The sequence below is a fragment of the Pempheris klunzingeri genome, chromosome 20 (assembly GCF_042242105.1).
Source record: "Pempheris klunzingeri isolate RE-2024b chromosome 20, fPemKlu1.hap1, whole genome shotgun sequence".
NCBI classification, from domain to species: domain Eukaryota; kingdom Metazoa; phylum Chordata; class Actinopteri; order Acropomatiformes; family Pempheridae; genus Pempheris; species Pempheris klunzingeri.
The window spans coordinates 107,501-124,888 of NC_092031.1; the positions used below are offsets into that span (position 1 = coordinate 107,501).

At 48.9% G+C, this 17,388-nt stretch overlaps 1 protein-coding gene across 1 annotated transcript; it reads left to right on the forward strand.

Annotated features, from left to right (window-relative positions):
- Positions 1 to 310: 310 nt before the first annotated feature.
- Positions 311 to 12,178, forward strand: dpysl4 (dihydropyrimidinase like 4). The gene is made up of 15 exons (XM_070851505.1): positions 311 to 592; positions 3,394 to 3,482; positions 6,030 to 6,214; positions 6,300 to 6,464; positions 6,819 to 6,880; positions 6,979 to 7,059; positions 7,172 to 7,240; positions 7,381 to 7,501; positions 9,730 to 9,886; positions 10,065 to 10,206; positions 10,957 to 11,041; positions 11,183 to 11,268; positions 11,365 to 11,544; positions 11,767 to 11,932; positions 12,087 to 12,178. Exons 1-15 carry the CDS (start codon positions 311 to 313, stop codon positions 12,176 to 12,178), a joined length of 1,962 nt encoding a protein of 653 aa, XP_070707606.1.
- The last annotated feature ends 5,210 nt before the right edge of the window (positions 12,179 to 17,388 follow it).

The window sequence follows — 17,388 nt, forward strand, 5'->3', positions numbered from 1 at the left end:
AGTGACAGAAACAAACAGGAATATTGGAGCCGATTTGTCCGATAAGGATCCGACCAAACCTTCTAAAGCAGAACCTCAGAGTCTGGTTGGTTGAAGATTTGTGTTTGGTGCCTCTTCCTCCCCTCCTCCTCTTCCTCGCTCTGATCAGTTCCTGTCAACTCACTTTGAGGTCACTGTGCTTCTCCATGACCTCTTTTTTATTCCTCCTCCTCTGTCGCCCGAGGGTCTTTAGCCAACCCTCCTCCTCCTCCTCCTCCTCCTCCTCCTCTTCGTCGTTGTCCTGTCTGGTCTCCGTTCAGTAGAGTCCAGGATGTCTGAGAGGAGGCGTCCTGAGGAGGACGACTGCTCCTCCCTGCTGTCCCGGCTCGGCTCCGACTCTCCTCGGCCCCGGATGAAGTTCGGAGGGATGTTCTGCAGCGTCGAGGGAGCGTTCGAGAACAAAACCTTGAACTTTGAGTCCTTCAGTCCTCAGACGCAGCGACGAAGAGCCGCCCGGAGCCGAGGCGACGGCCAAGATGGAGGAGGAGAAGGAGGAGGACAGACGGTGCTGTTTCCCTCTGGACACGCCCGAGAAAACTACGGCAAGAGACAGGTTCACATTTACTCTGATTATGTGTGTGTGTGTTTCCAGTAACCACCCCCCCCCCCATCTCTCCACAAGACAAAAATGTTTAAATGCTGGGCGTCGCCAGGCGCCGACAGTCCGTTACCACAGGAGATGACCTGCATACGGAGAGGCGTAAAGACAATCAGGTCAAAATATTTATGGGCCTCCGCACGTCGCCATGACGAATAAGCCGCTAAGCGCCACCTTGGCTTCACAGAGCATGCTCAGTACACAGCAGGCGTTTTCAGAAACACCAGTTTGTGGATCAATACGTCGATACAAACGGGTTTACATGCTGGAACAGATTCAGGACAGATGTGACGCCTGATTGCAGCTTTGAAATTGGTTTGAAATCAGTTTTAATATTCATCAATCATGTACCAATCACTTATCAATAGTCCCTAATTAATCACTAATCACTAACAATAGCATGAGATAAATCAGTAACCTGAGGAGGCAGTCTTCTTCATCACCCCCTTCTCTTCACTGCCACACCATGAGCCAATCAGCTTCCAGCACACACAATACTTCCGGGATGCCCTTTCACAGTAAAAGCCCGTTGAGTTGACAGGACCACAGATACCTGTTGTCATAGTAACGTTAACATTAATGTCCGCCTGAAGGAAGGAAGGCTGATGACGTTTGTTTTTGATCCTTTGCTGGGCGACGCCTGTGTGACCTGAGACCTGATTGGCTGTGGCCACCACGTGACTTTCTGAGTCCGGCTGAGACCCGGAAATACCGGCGGTGTCTGGGGCTTTTATTCTGAAGCTCCACACAGGAAGCCGTGTGTGTGTGTGTGTGTGTGTGTGTGTGTGTGTGTGTGTGTGTGTGTGTGTGTGTGTGTGTGTGTGTGTTGTCTGTAGAATGACGTCAGAGGTGATAGGAACAACAATAGCAGTGTGTGTGTGAGAGTGTGTGTGAGCGGATCAATCAGCCGATCACACATCGATCAGGATGTCCTTCCAGACCAAGAAGAGCAGCTCGAGACCCGCGGTAGGTCCAACCCGAGCCGGGCCGGGCCGGGCAGACATACCGGGATTATGGGCGGGAGGCAGGATGCTGCAGCTCCGCCCGTCAGTCACCGCGCCGAAACAACCGGACCACCGGTACCGGACCGACTTGAGCCCCGGGACCGGACCGGCCGCTGTGCTCAGGTCGGCCCGGGCCCGGGTCCATCCGGCTCGGCTCGGCTCGGCTCGGCTGTAGGGAGGTTCAGGGCGGAGGGAAGCAGCAGGAAACTGAAATGAATGAAAGAGAAAACCGATTCAAACGTTTCCACTGAGACCCAATCAGGTTCGATCCGAACCTGTCAATCAGTCACCTGTGTGACGTCTTCGCGATGGGCGGGGCCGATCAGTCCTCCTTACTGCACTAAAGGGACGTCACAGATGAAACACTGGAGGTAGTTAGACCACAAACAGCTGGACCACTAAACGGTTAACTTAACCAGTTTTACTTCAGCTCAGGATGTGGCCCCTCCCTCACCCCAGCTTCATCTTAGGTAATACCAACTCTACAGGACTGACTAGTAGCCTACTGACTAGAGCTGACTAGTACTTATTAGATCTAACTAGTACTGACTACAGCTGACTAGTACTTATTAGAGCTGACTAGTACTGACTAAAGCTGACTAGTACTGACTAGAGCTAACTAGTGCTGACTAGTACTGACTGTGACTATACTGACTAGTACTTATTAGAGCTGACTAGTGCTGACTAGAGCTAACTAGTACTGACTAGTACTTATTAGAGCTAACTAATACTGACTATACTGACTAGTACTTTTTAGAGCTGACTAGTACTGACTAGAGCTAACTAGTACTGACTAGTACTTATTAGAGCTAACTAATACTGACTATACTGACTAGTACTTATTAGAGCTGACTAGTACTGACTATACTGACTAGTACTTATTAGAGCTGACTAGTGCTGACTAGAGCTAACTAGTACTGACTAGTACTTATTAGAGCTAACTAATACTGACTATACTGACTAGTACTTCAGGTCAGGATTCAGGCCGTTTCTATGGTAACAGCGCAGCCGACGATGATGTGGGACGCTGTTGGGGGGGGGGGGGGGGGGTCCAGCCGTCAGACGACACTGAAGGTAGCAGACACCTGACGAACGTTACGTGTTTCCGTGTGTGAGCTGCCCGCCCACTTCCACCACGTGGCCCCGGGGGAGCGCGACCCACCAGCTGGTGTCTCCCCAGTGGGAAAGTCTCTGTGTGAGTACGACGCCTGCAGGTCTCCGATCAGACCACAGGAACGAAGCAGCGCCGTAGCTGCACTTCAGAGGGAAACGCTGACACGGCTGCCTCAGCGATCAGACCTCCCAGCATGCCACAGGAATGCTGTCTGACCACAGGGGACCCTCTCTGGAGGTCTTCATCATCCACAGTGATGAAGACTCCATCACTATGGGGGGGCCGTGACCCTCCGTCTGACCTTTGTCTCCCGTCTCTGTGTTGACAGTCGATCACACCTGAGCGGCTCAGAGGAACCGTGTGACGCTGCGTCCGTTACATCACGGCGCCACTCCGGTTCAGAACCTTAAAGCGTCTAGCTGCCCCCCCACCAGAGGACAGAGTCTGTCCTAGATCCGCAGATTAACCCCCCCATAAATGTACATACAGCTTTGTGTCGTCTCTGAAATGGCGGTGAGTTCTTCGGCTGTCAGAGGGTCTATGATGTCACAGCGACTGCCCTGCTGACTGTTACTATCTGCTGTTTACATCATTCAGACGTATTACCCAGCATCCTCTATCTGTCTGTCTGTCTCCAGGGCGACCGCCTCGTCATCAAAGGAGGAAAGATCGTCAACGATGACCAGTCGTTCTACGCTGACGTCTACGTCGAGGACGGGACCATCAAGTAAATATTAACTCCAAACCTTATCAATGATAATGATCAATAACTGACTTCCTCTCTGTAACACTGTTTTCACACTACAGCGACAGACCATCATCATATGGGATTTCAGATTGACGCTCACTCGTGTTGCCGCGTGATGACGAGACGACGCCACAAATAAATGTTTAACCGTTTTATTTACTGACGCTAACAGAGAAAGCAGTTTGGCAGGGAGTCAACTACTGAGGGAGTAACATACATGTAGCATGTATGTATGTCACGTTAGCTTCTGTGTTCTGCTGCTAAATCATGTTTACTAGCTACTAATAAGACTTAGACTTTACTTTATTGATCCCCCATAGGGGGAAATTCATATATTACAGCAGCAACAGAGGCAGGGACAAGACAAGCAGTAATAAAGAGAAAAAGAAATAAAATAAGCAGCAGTAGAAAAATAAGCAACAGTAAATAAATATATATTGTACTGATAATAAAGAAATATTTACACTATGAACATAAATGTACAGTACAGTATGGAGAGGTGTGTGAAAATGATGAGTGAAGAACAGTGCCGATCAGCTACCATTGAGTTACTATGGACTGTTTCTCGGTGTGTTAACATCAGCCAGTGATGCTGCTGTTATAGAGTCTGATGGCTGATGGGAGAAATGACCTGCGGTAGCGTTCCTTCTTGCAGGGTGGGGGCCTCAGCCTGCTGCTGAATGAGCTGCTCAGGGCCCCCACAGTCTCATGCAGGGGGTGAGAGGGGTTGTCCATGATGGACTTGAGTTTTGTTAGTGTCCTCCTCTCACCCACCTCCTCTATGGAGTCCAGGGAGCAGTCCAGGACAGAAGCGGCCCTCCTGACCAGTCTGTTCAGTCTCTTTCTGTCCCTCTCCGTGCTCCCTCCTCCCCAGCAGACCACTGCATAGAGGACTGCAGACGCCACCACAGAGTCATAGAAAGTCCTGAGCAGAGTCCTGCACACTCCAAAGGACCTCAGTCTGCTCAGCAGGTGGAGACGACTTTGGCCCTTCTTGTACAGGACATCTGTGTTGTGTGACCAGTCCAGTTTATTGTTGAGGTGAACACCAGGTATTTGAAGGTCTCCACCCTCTCAATGTCCAGTCCCTGGATGTCTGGTGCAGTCTGGGGTGTCCTCCTGTGGAAGTCAATCACCATCTCCTTTGTCTTGCTGGTGTTGAGCTGAAGATGGTTTAGCTCACACCAGTAAACGAAGCTGGAGACGACCTCCCGGTGCTCCTGTTCGTCCCCCTCTGACACACACCCTACGATGGCTGTGTCATCGGAGAACTTCTGGAGGTGACGGCTCCCAGAGTTGTACTTGAAGTCCGAGGTGTACAGGGTGAAGAGGAAGGGGGAGAGTACTGTCCCCTGTGGGGTCCCTGTGCTGCAGACTACCATGTCAGACACTCAGTCCTGGAGCCTCATGTACTGCGGTCTGTTGGTGAGATAGTCCGTTGTCCATGCAGCCAGGTGACAGTCCACTCCCACTCTTTCCAGCTTCACCCTGAGCAGTGACGGCTGGATGGTGTTGAAGGCACTGGAGAAGTCAAAGAACATGACCCTCACAGTGCTGCCGGTGTTCTCCAGGTGAGTCAGGGATCTGTGAAGCAGGTAGATGACTGCATCATCCACTCCAGTGCTCGGTTAGGCAAACTGCAGTGGATCCAGATGTGGGCTCACCAGGGGGTGGAGGTTGTTGAGGATGATCCTCTCCATGGTCTTCATCAGGTGAGAGGTGAGGACCACAGGTCTGAAGTGGTGGGGCTCCCTGGGGTGCGTTGTCTTTGGGACCAGAACCACGCAGGAAGTCTTGCACAGAGCAGGGACCCTCTCCAGACTCAGACTCAGGTTGAAGATGTGCAGGAGCACCTGACAGAGCTGGTCTGCACAGTCCTTCAACAGTCTGGAGCTGATGCCATCAGGACCTGCGGCCTTCCTCGCCTCTGTCTTCCTCAGCTCACTTCTCACCTGGTCAGCTGTTATGGAGAAGCATGGGGTGGAGGTGGAGGTGAGGGGGGTGTCAGAGTGCTGGGATGGTCCGTGCTTTGCTGAGTGGGGGGAGGAGTTGGGGCAGAGTCAAATCTGTTTAAAAACAGATTCAGTTCGTTTGCCCTCTCCTGGTCTCCTTCAAGCCCCCTATCATGGCCTCTGCTGTGACCAGAGATGGTCTTCAGTCCTCTCCAGACCGCCCTTGCGTTGTTGGTTTGCAAGTGGTTCTCCATCTTGGTCCTGTAGCTGGCCTTGCACTCCCTGATCTTCTTCTTCAGCTCCTTCTGCACCCTCCCCAGCTCCTCCTTATCCCCAAATCTAAAAACCCTCTTCTTCTCCTTCAGCAGGGCCATTAGTTCTGAGGTCACCCAGGGTTTGTTGTTAGAGAAACACCGTACTTTTTAATAATCGTAAATCATAACCATGGCAACCACAGCCTGAGCAAGACCCCAACGCTGCCTCGGTGTCAGTGTAGCAGGATACGCATTGTTGTTTGTGGCTTTGTTAGGCTGACTGTGACATCATCAGAGTTCACGTGGTGTGTCCTGATCAGACAGATCGGAGAGAACCTGATCGTCCCGTCCGGTGTGCGGACAGTGGACGCGTACGGTCAGCTGGTGATTCCCGGAGGCGTGGATGCCAACACCAACCTGCAGGCACCACAGAAAGGCCTGAGTCCCACCGACGACTTCTACCAGGGAACCCGAGCGGCTGTCTCCGGAGGAACCACCACCATCAGTCAGAACATTACCAATAACTGATCAATACTCACCCATCAGGCCTCAGGCGGCAGCTGCAGTAACTGTGATCATTGTGTTCACAGTGGACCACGTGCTGGTGGAGCCGGGGACTAGTTTACTGTCGGCATTCGACCAGTGGAAGGAGACGGCGGAACAGAGGGCGTGCTGCGACTTTTGTCTCCATGTGGATGTCACTCGCTGGCACGACGGACTGATCGAAGAGCTGGAAACGCTGGTCAAAGATAAAGGTCAGCAGGAAAATATTTCACCTCAGTTCATTTCATTCATAACAAATTGTAGAAGCTCTTCATGTGTTCCTATGAAAACATTTTTCATTTGTAAAGAAACAAAATATATATATTATATATATATTTTTATATAATATTTCCCTGAAATGGACCGCAGTAAAGACGAGAGGAAGAACTACTTTATTTATCCGTCTAGGGGGAGAGTAATCAAAAGTTAAGTTGAAGTACCTCCAATATTCATCAGCATCCTGCTGAGCTAAGCTAAGCTAGGCTAAGCTAAACTAAGCTAAGCCAACACTAAACTAACAGGTCGTTGTGTCGTACTTTGTGCTGACTGCTGTATTTGTGCTGCAGGTGTGAACTCCTTCCTGTTCTTCATGGCCTACAAAGACAGATACCAGAGCTCTGACTCCCAGGTGAGCTACAGGTGAACTGTTGTGTTCAGGGTCAGTAAGTACATGCCAGTGTTTTCTCTTCAGTGAACTCAGTCTGCTTCCTCTTCTGTTGCTGTCAGCTATATGAGGCGTTTGGGGTCCTCCGGGATCTTGGCGCTATCGCGCAGGTCCATGCTGAGAATGGTGACATTATTGATGAGGTAATACAAACACACACATACACACACACACACCTCACGGAAGCAGTTAAACGAATGAACAGAACAGATGAAGGTGGACTTTTGTTAATATTTAAACTGGTTTGTGTTTCAGGAACAGAAGAAGCTTCTGTCTCTGGGCATCACTGGACCTGAAGGACACGTTTTATCTCACCCTGAGGAGGTACACACACCTGTAACACACCTGTAACTCACCTGTGACAAGCCTGGACCTGTAACACACCTGTATCACACCTGTAGCTCAACTGTGTTGAATTTTCTGATGGTGTTTGTTTGTGTGTGTTTTTCTGACGGTGTGTGCAGGTGGAGACAGAAGCGGTGTATCGCGCCATCACCATCGCCAAACAGGCCAACTGTCCACTATACGTTACCAAGGTGATGAGCAAATCTGCTGCTGATGTCATCGCCAAAGCCCGGAAGAAAGGTGACATCATCATCGTCATGTGTTCTTCATCGCACCTTTTCATCCAGATCAGGTTCAGGTTCAGGCCGTCCGCTGTGTGTGAATGAAAACAGGAACATAATGACAGGTTTGAATTCCTGGCTGCCACCTTGTCAATGCCTCACAGGTGATTCACAGGTGATCTGACGACTCACCAGTGGCACCAGTTCATTCTGTTCATACAGGAAAGCTGCCAGCTCCCTGCCGCATCATTTAGCCTCGCCACGTCTTCCTCTTCTCCTATTGACCTTCATGGCATCCAGAAGTGTGTCCCCACCACCTGCTGCTGGACCATCCACTGTCCTATCGCGGCTGTGGAGACACTCCCAGATTTAGTTGCAGGTGTGAATGATGAACTCTGTGTGAACAAGGCTGACGTCTTCGATCAGGCTGCATCACTGCAGTGAAGCCGTCTTGACCACAGGCATGTACTTACTGTGGCAAGCGATAACATCAGCGCCACGTGGACGGGTTAGAATTTGATCAGGCGAACCTTCCCCTTAGTGACTCGGAGTCCACCCTCTCTGGAGAGGAACCCCAACATGGCAGTACTCAGCTGGGGGCATCTGAGTATCCCCACACCCACCCGGAGCCTCTCATCATGGGCCACAGAGGTGGCGGTCCACATCCCTCAATTTCAGTTTGTACATGTTAACAATGAGTCCTCTGTCCACACTAACGTTAGACATGGAGTTCCACAAGGTTCATTGCTTGGACCGATACTATTTACCAATTTTCTGCTGCTAAACTCTAAATAAAACTGAAGTTATTCTGCTCGGCCCCAAACACCTTACAGACACCTTTTCTAACAATATAGCTGCTCTGGATGGCATTACTCTGGCCTCCAGCTCCACTATGAGGAATCTGGGAGTTATCTTTGATCAGGATTTGTCCTTTAACTCCCACATAAAACAGATTTCCTTAGAGGAGGTATAAAAAATAGAAACAATATAGTGTACAAGTAGCAGATATTATCATTAAGTATTGCACACTGTGAAGTGAGGAAAAAAGATGAACAGTTGGTGTACTTTATAATGCCAGATTGTCAGTTTAAGTGCAGTGAGGTCTACTGGGAGCAGTGAGGTCTACTGGGAGCAGTGAGGTCTACTGGAGCAGTGTGGTCTGCTGGAGCAGTGTGGTCTACTGGGAGCAGTGTGGTCTACTGGGAGCAGTGAGGTCTACTGGAGCAGTGTGGTCTGCTGGAGCAGTGTTGTCTGCTGGAGCAGTGTGGTCTACTGGGAGCAGTGTGGTCTACTGGAGCAGTGTGGTCTGCTGAAGCAGTGTGGTCTACTGGAGCAGTGTGGTCTACTGGAGCAGTGTGGTCTACTGGGAGCTGTTCTGGGTGTAAAGTCTGACAGCTGTTTCATCAGCCATCATCCTCCTTTCTCCCACTAGGCCCATCCTGTCTCTGAATGATGCAGAAACACTAGTCCACACATTTGTCACTTCCAGGTTGGATTATTTCTGTTCCTTATTATCAGGCGAGACCATCTTTCTCCTGTACTGGCTTCTCTTCACTGGCTTCCAGTAAAATCTAGAATAGAGTTTAAAATCCTTCTCCTCACCTCCAAGGCTCTTAATGTTCAGGCTCCATCATCTCTTAAAGAGCTCATAGTACCGTACTACCCCACTAGAGCACTGTGCTCCCAGACTGCAGGCCTACTGGTGGTTCCTAAAGTCCTCTAAAGTAGTGATGGAGCCAGAGCTTTCAGCTATCAGGCTCCTCTCCTGTGAAACCTCCTTCCAGTCTGGGTTCGGGGGGCAGACACCCTCTCTACATTTAAGAGTGGACTAAAAACCTTCCTTAGTGATAGAGCATATAGTTTAGGGCTCCCCCCAGTGGAGTAGGAGATTTTCCTTCCACTGTTGACTAATACCTGGCGCGTGGAGGATTCTTGATTCCTTAATGCTGAATTGAGTCGTTGGGTCTCTTTATTAACGAATTTGATCTGAGCTGCTTCTTATGGAAGGTGTTTTGATATAAGATTTGTTATGAAATGGCACTATATAAATAAAGATTGAGGTCTGTGGCTGCTACCTGGCTAACAGCGAGCCCTGACGGCCGGTCGCAGCCCAGCTTCCTCCTCTGGTCGAGGTGCTGCAGCTACGATGTCGTCATTTCTTTGACTGGGGCCAGTTTGCGTTGGGATGCCCTCCCAGAGGCCTGTGGGGTCCAGGCTGGCTAAACATGTTCTTGTTTCTGTCCTCAGGTATGGTCGTGTACGGGGAGCCAATCACAGCCAGTCTGGCCGCTGACGGCTCTCACTATTGGTCCAAAGACTGGGCCACAGCTGCCGCCTTCGTCATGAGCCCGCCTCTCAACCCTGACCCGTCAACCCCACAGTACCTGACCTCCCTGTTAGCATGGTTAGTACGCTGTTAGCATGGACAGTACCCAGTTAGTGTAGTTAGTACCTTGTTAGCGTGGCTAGAACCCGGTTAGCATGGTTGCCATGACTCCATCTGTCTGTTAGTGTGGTTAGCATTAACGTAGCCTCATCCAGGTGCTGCACATTACCCTGACAGTTGTGTATGATGTTTACAGCGGAGACCTCCAGGTAACGTCCAGCGCTCAGGCCAGCTTCTCTACCGCTCAGAAGGCCATCGGTAAAGACGACTTCACTCTGATCCCAGAGGGAACCAATGGGATCGAAGAGAGGATGTCGGCGGTGTGGGACCGGGCTGTGGTAAGAGCAGTCGCCTCCACACAGCCGACCAATCACAGAGCGAGCCAGATTCAGAAAGGACCAGAATTTGTTGAACCCAGTCCCACTTCGTCCTCTGTAGAGACCGAGACGCTGTTAGATTTAGTTTGAACAGACTGAAGGTTTTATGGCTTTAAAATGGAAAGAAGGATGAACAGTAAGTCCTGGAACAGATGGCAGAATGACGAATAAAGAATAAAGAAATCGTAGACATGCAATCTGCTGGTGTCAACATGGACTTTCTTCATGGCATCACTTCAATGCCAGGCGTGACAATCCATATTAAATTACTCTTTTTTTTGTTGAGAAAATTCGGTTTGTTCTCCCCATATATAACATGACCAAAATGACCCCATGAGTCCAAATGGGGGGGTTGCAGATCCAAAATGAGGGATGAGGCTCTGGGTGTTGTCTCTTAAAAACACTGACAGTGAGAATAGTGAAGATGAAAACGTAGACATGCTTCAGAGCATCTGTGGAGTCTTCATGTGTCTGACTGAGGCTGTGAGGGTGGTGGAGGCGAGTCAGTAGGTCCTCCGTCCTGATGCAACCAGACAGTTTCCACGTCACGTCACATGTGGAGTTGCACAGCAGCTCATGGCTTCTTACTGTATTTCTAGTGTTATTTTTGACTTTCTCTCTGCAGTCTACAGAGCAAACATATTTTTTGCTGTTATTATAATTTGTTATTTTATATGTTTATTGTCCTTTTGTCGTCCTGTGTCTCCGCAGTCAACGGGGAAGATGGATGAGAATGAGTTTGTCGCAGTCACGAGCACCAACGCTGCTAAACTCTTCAACATTTACCCACGCAAAGGTACCAGTCAGGCAGTCCCTCCTCCTCAGGATGAGACTCAGCTGATGGAACAAATCAAACGACGTAACATAGTGGCCCAGTGGTACCTGAACCTCAGCCCATAATGTAATATGTCGGTGTGTCTGTCCTCTGTGCGTTCAGGACGGATTGCTGTGGGGTCGGACGCTGATATCGTCGTCTGGAACCCGAAGGAGACCCGAACTGTTTCTGCAAAGACTCACAACCTGGTAACGTGTCATCTTCATCATCCATAAGCAGTCTCATCATCAGTCACCGTAAACCTCACCAGAGTGCTCTCCTCACCACACCGCCTGTCTGTGCAGACGCTGGAGGTGAACATCCTGGAGGGGGTGGAGCTACGCGGCGTGCCATCCACGGTGATCTGCAGTGGCCGAGTTGTTCTAGAGGACGGAAAACTCAACGTGACCGAAGGTTCAGGACGCTTCGTTCCCAGGAAGGCTTTTCCCGACGCGGTCTACAAGAGGATCCGAGCCCGCAGCAAGGTAACTAACCAGCGGGTTAACCATTACACCTTCCCCTGATAAGTAACTGGTTCACCAGTGAGCTACCTACAGACAGAAGGTAACCAGTGATTTAATTGATTAACTTATTGAGCCAGCTTCTGTCTAGTTGGTGAGCTAGTTAATCAGGTAACTGATCAGGTTAGTTGATCAGCTAGCAGGTCAATCAGGAAGTCATTCAGGTGTTTTCCGTCCTTGTCTCAGATGGCCGAGGCTCGCGGCGTCCCCCGTGGAAACTATGATGGTCCGGTCCATGATGTCATAAGTATGACCAAGTCGGTCCCACCCACTCCGTCCAGCAGGGGGCCCCCCTGTCCGAAAACCCTGACCGGACCCCGAAACCTCCACCAGTCAGGATTCACGTTGGCAGGTAATGATCACTGTTGCATTCTGGGTAAGCAGGCAGCAGTGGAGCTCTGCAGGTTCACATGAAGAGGAAGTCAAGTTATTATCATCACTGACTCACATCTTCATCGTCCTCCTTTTCCTCCTCTTCCTCCTCGTCCTCCTCTTCTTCCATCCAGGAGCTCAGATTGACGACCACATCCCCCGTCGTTCGACTCAGAGGATCGTGGCACCGCCTGGTGGACGGTCCAACATCACGTCCTTATCTTAAAACAAGAGGAGACGCTGTCACCTGCAACCAATACTACAGCATGTAGCAGTAGTACTTCATTTACTACTGAACCCTTCCACAACCCTACCAATCCTTCAACACCGCTACTTTAACTAGTACTTAACTCTCAAATCTGAAGTATTTCAACTAGGACTCAACCCTACCAATACTCTAAAGCAGATATTAAAACAGTAGTAATTAGTAGTAGTTAAACCCTGTAACTGTACAACTAGTACTAAACACTACAACTGAAGTACTTTAACTAGTATTAAAGAAATCCTACAACAACCCCTATGAAATCCTAGAGGTATACAACTCTACATATACCACTAAATCCTGCCCACTAAGCAAAGGTAGAACTTTATAAGTACTATAAACCCACAGCGAGTACTACAAACCTCCAACAAATACTACAAACCTTCAATAACCCTTAAACTAGTTTCAACCCCAACATAATGGTACTTCTACTACTGGTAATGGTACTACAGCTGTACAAATATTGCTAAAACCTAGACCAACCTCACAGCTAGTACTCCACCCTTAACTAGTATTACAACCCACAGTAATGGTACTGCATCTCTAACACTACAAAAATCCACCTATTGGTCAATTACCATATAATATAACTACTAGTAAATCGTTTTACAGCTGTACTGCAGCAAGCACCTTACAGCTAGTACTAAACTCTAAAACAAGTACTAACTAGTACCCTATAAATACTACTAAACTCTACAACAATCCCATAAGTAGTATCAAATCCTATGACTAGTACTACACCCTGCCCTACTGTACTTCAGCTGTAGTACTCGTACTAAATGTTACACCAGCGGTACGACCACAGCCAAACTAGTACTATATCGTACAATCAGGGTACTTTAACTAGTACTGGTTAGTCATGTGTACTCAACATTTCATCTCATAAACTCATCACTTCATGGGTCCTCTCCCAGTACTCGATAGAGGTAGTAGTAGTATTGGTAGTATTGGTAGTAGCAGTAGTAGCAGTAGTAGTAGTAGTAGTACTCCTTGTTACCTTATGTGCTCTTTGGTCACATTTATTGATTAACATTCCGACCAGTACAGACTGGGTTCACTGGTTTTCTGTCTTAGAGCTGTGAGCTGAGGCATGTTCCAGGTGGTTCCAGGTGTTTTTGTATCAACATCCAAACATCCATGTAAACCTAAATCTCAGTCTGGTCATTGTGAAGAAATCCATGTAGTCTGTACTCTAATGTCTCCATCTAAAACCTTCACTCGTTAGTCCGAACCTGAACCACCATGAATCTGAACCTCTTTCACTCTCAGACCATCGTGGTCAAGCAAGTCCGTGTTCTGCTGTGAATTCATCCGTCTGTGGTAGAGTAACGTGTTTCTGTGACTGCAGGGTTAATCACCATTTTTCTTTTATTCATCCTGAAAGTTCATTTTATCATTGATACATCAGACTCTGTGAACTTCAAATAAATGGTGCTAATAAATCCAGTGAAGCCTGCAAGTAGCAAACCCTTCATCCCAACGCCCCCACAGGACGGAAACACACTGACCTCCCCCCTCAATATACTGACTCCACCTCCACAGACTGACTCTGCCTCCTGACCATGGACTATCATCAGAACTGGATCCTGGACCCCAGTAAAGTTAGTTAGCTTAGCGGTTAGCTTCTGTGGTGTGCTGCACATGCTCAGTGTGCTGCTAGTTCTAACAACAGGAGAGCACGTTGTTACAGTGTCCAGATTCTGATCTTTAAATTCAGCTTTTAGTTTTGGTGTACCGACCCCCACACTCAGCACAAGCACCCCCGTCCTCGGCGCACCCATCCGCAGTGCTGTGAGTGGCCACTGGAAGAAACTGGAGGCGAGGCTGAGCGGTGATCTGTTATCCAGTTCTCATCATACATCCATGGTCTGACCTGCTGTGCCATTCACCATGACCTCTGACCCCATGTAGTGTCACAGCTGCAGGCCCCTCTCCCTCCTGCTCCGTGACCTCTGACCTCTAAAGGGATTTTAAAAACAGTGTATTTCATGTGATACCATGATCATTTTGTATTTTTTACAGTTTTTGTATTCTGGCCGTGTTAGCATCAGTGATCGTAGCGCTCACACACAGTTCAGCCACCAGACCACGACAGCCATGCTGGTAATAACCTGTTGCCATGGTAACAACACGATAGCCTGACCAGGTCAAAAATGGACGTAGGTGTCGTGGAGAAGAGATGTCTTTATGTCCTCGAGAAAAGGTTGATACTTTGACTGAGCAGGACGTTTACATTGATTCCACTCTATTTAACTGGTTAGCTTAGCTTAGTTTAGCACACAGGCTGGAACCAGGGGACACAGCCCAAGGCTGGTCACCACCAGCAGGTTGTCCATCATTGCGTCCCAGTGTAGGACAGGTTCAGCTCCAACATGGCGTCCATGTCGCTGCAGGCTGAACTGTTTCTGTGGCGGTTGCTTGTTTTCCCGTCCTCAGATGCTCTGGCGCCAACATGGCGGCCGTGAGCTCTGTCTGTACGCAGTGAGTGTGTGCTGCCATGGCAGCATGTTACCATGGCGACAGAGCATCTGTCCTCGCGGTTGTTGCTGTGGTGACTGTAAACCTGCTTCCTGTTGTGATGAGAGCTGCATGATTAAATTGTGAAGACAAAGAGAGAGAGACGTGAGTTTGTCCTGCTGCTTCCTGTCCACTAACCATGGACACACATGTGACTGTGTTCAGTCTGAATGTTTGAGTCACAAAGCTGAGAACTTTATTGGCACAGTGGACACAAGAGCAGTAAATCTTTACATTTTATACTTTCATCACTAACAACCAACACTGACTTCATTATAAGAAACCATGTGATCAAAAATATAAGCTCTCTGGTTGTGGGGGCATGGCTCGCCATATTCAACAGCCAATCAGTGTCTGGTGTCAGTTCAGAAAAGTGAGGAGAGTAAATTTCAAGTTATAGATAAAATAAATGTTCTGTGCTCTTTTTGAATCAGAGTCAAAGTGATGTTCAGACCAATTTTCAACAAGGATTTCCTTAAAGCCTCAGGAGGCAACATTATTAAGACTTAAAATAACTTGTTTTGAATGAATGAATGAATGTCTTTATTGTCATGGCAACAAGTACAACGAAATTGAAGGTGCGACCTCCTTTAGGTGCCATAAAAGAAAACACAATAAATAGAATAAAAGGTGTAAAGTACACTAAAGTGCAAAAATAAATAAAATGAATATCATCCACACCCAAACAACACGTCACTTCAGTCACAGTCAGACATTGTTTAGTGCAGTTATGGCTCTTGCATAGAAGCTGTTCTTTAGTCTGTTTGTTCTGGCCTTTCATGTCCTGAAACATCTGCCAGAAGGTAACAGTTCCAAAAGTGGGTTTCCAGGATGGGTTGGATCCCTGAAGATGTGCTGTGCCCTCCTGAGGCAGTGAAGACTATAGAGCTCCCCCAGAGAAGGAAGGGGGCAGCTGGTGATCTTCTGGGCCGTGGTGACCACCCTTTGGAGAGCTTTTCTATCTGCAGCTGTGCAGCTGGAAAACCACACGCAGATGCAGTATGTGAGGATGCTCTCTATGGAGCATCGGTAGAAGGACACAAGCAGTTTCTGTGTGTGGTGGTTGTTCCTAAGTATCCTCAGAAAATAGAGTCTCTGCTGTGCCTTTTTGATGGTGGCTGTGGTGCTGGTGCTCCAGGTCAGGTTGTCCTCGATATGCACGCCCAAGAACTGGAAGTTGGAGACCCTCTCCACACAATCCCCACCAATGAACAGGGGCTGAATGTCTGTCTTCTTCCTCCTGAAGTCTATGATGGTCTCCTTTGTCTTAGTGGTGTTTAGGATCAGGTTATTCTCCGTGCACCACACAGACAGACAGCCGCTCCACCTCATCCCGGTATGCAGATTCATCCCCTCCTGTGATGAGCCCCACCACGGTGTTATCATCGGCAAACTTTAGAATGCTGTTTCTGGGGTGTGTGGAGGTGCAGTCATGTGTGTAGAGGGTGTAGAGTAGGGGGCTCAGCACACAGCCCTGAGGGGAGCTGGTGCTGAGGCTGATGGCTGGGGAGACATGGGGGCCTACTCTCACCTTCTGGGAGCGATCTGCCAAAACGTCCCTGATCCAGAGGCAGACGCAGTCGGATATACCCAGGTTAGGGAAGTCATTCAAACTGCTGAAGTTTTTCTTCTTCGGGAGTGGGACAATGATGGAGGACTTAAGGCAGGGAGGGACGATGGCCTGACCTCTGCATGTCACTTATCAATCAATCAGTCAATCTTTCTCTCTCCAGCTCCAGGTCAGAACTGTTCTCTCAGACTGTTTCCATAAAGAGCAGCTCAGAACAAACTCTTTCATTCAGAGACCAAAGATTCAGGAATTCAGCAGGAAGGATTCAAGAATCCCCACAGAGCAGCTCAGAGATTAGATTAGGACCCAGTGGAGGAAGAACTCCCCTTTAACAGGAATAAGATCATATAATATTATAATATTTACACAGCTGAGTTCACTGATTCTGGGAATCAGAGCAGAATCAGAATAAATGATGAGACAGTGTCCATGTTACCAAGACACCCCCCCCCCCCCCCCCCACAAACACACACACACACACACACACACACACAACCACATCCAGTCAGAAAAACACAGACAGGTGAGCGGGTGGAATCCTCCTGTCTGGTTCACTCCAGCAAAAACCTGGAAAATCACTGAGCTCCTTCATCAGGAGTCTTCATCGTCGGCATTTAACCACGTGACCGACCAGCTGTGACATCACCCCACAGGAAGAGCAGGTGAGGTCACGTGGTGAAAGACACGTCCGCAGGTGAGTTGAGCGGCCACAGGTGGTCTCTTTGTCCTCCTCCTCCTCTTCCTCCTCCTCCTCTCACACTCGGACCAAACTCGGAGGTTTTCGCTGAAAACTTTCTGGACCCGCACCGACCCGCGGGAGCGCGCGCAGCCCCGTTTCCACGTGGATCGAAGCTCAGACGTCAGTGAAGAGTAGAAACCTGCGGGCTGCCAGGTAGAGTGCGGGAAGCTGCGGCTGGAATGGCCCTTTAAAGGTAGAAAGAGCTGGGGGGGGGGGGGGGAGTACAAAGAGCTGATCACTTCTTTGATTTCTCTGATTAATCAGGCTGATTAATTAATGAATCAGTTTATTGATCAGTTCAGATCGCTGGGTAAGAGAGCCCCCGAGGAGGAGGAGGATGGACTCATC

Excerpts from the sequence above, each read along its gene's own strand:
- dpysl4 (XM_070851505.1), top strand. The coding sequence starts at position 311 with ATGTCTGAGAGGAGGCGTCCTGAGGAGGACGACTGCTCCTCCCTGCTG. Across the intron at positions 3,483-6,029 it reads GTCGAGGACGGGACCATCAA|ACAGATCGGAGAGAACCTGA; the intron begins GTAAATATTAAC and ends TGTCCTGATCAG. Across the intron at positions 11,269-11,364 it reads CTGCAAAGACTCACAACCTG|ACGCTGGAGGTGAACATCCT; the intron begins GTAACGTGTCAT and ends CTGTCTGTGCAG.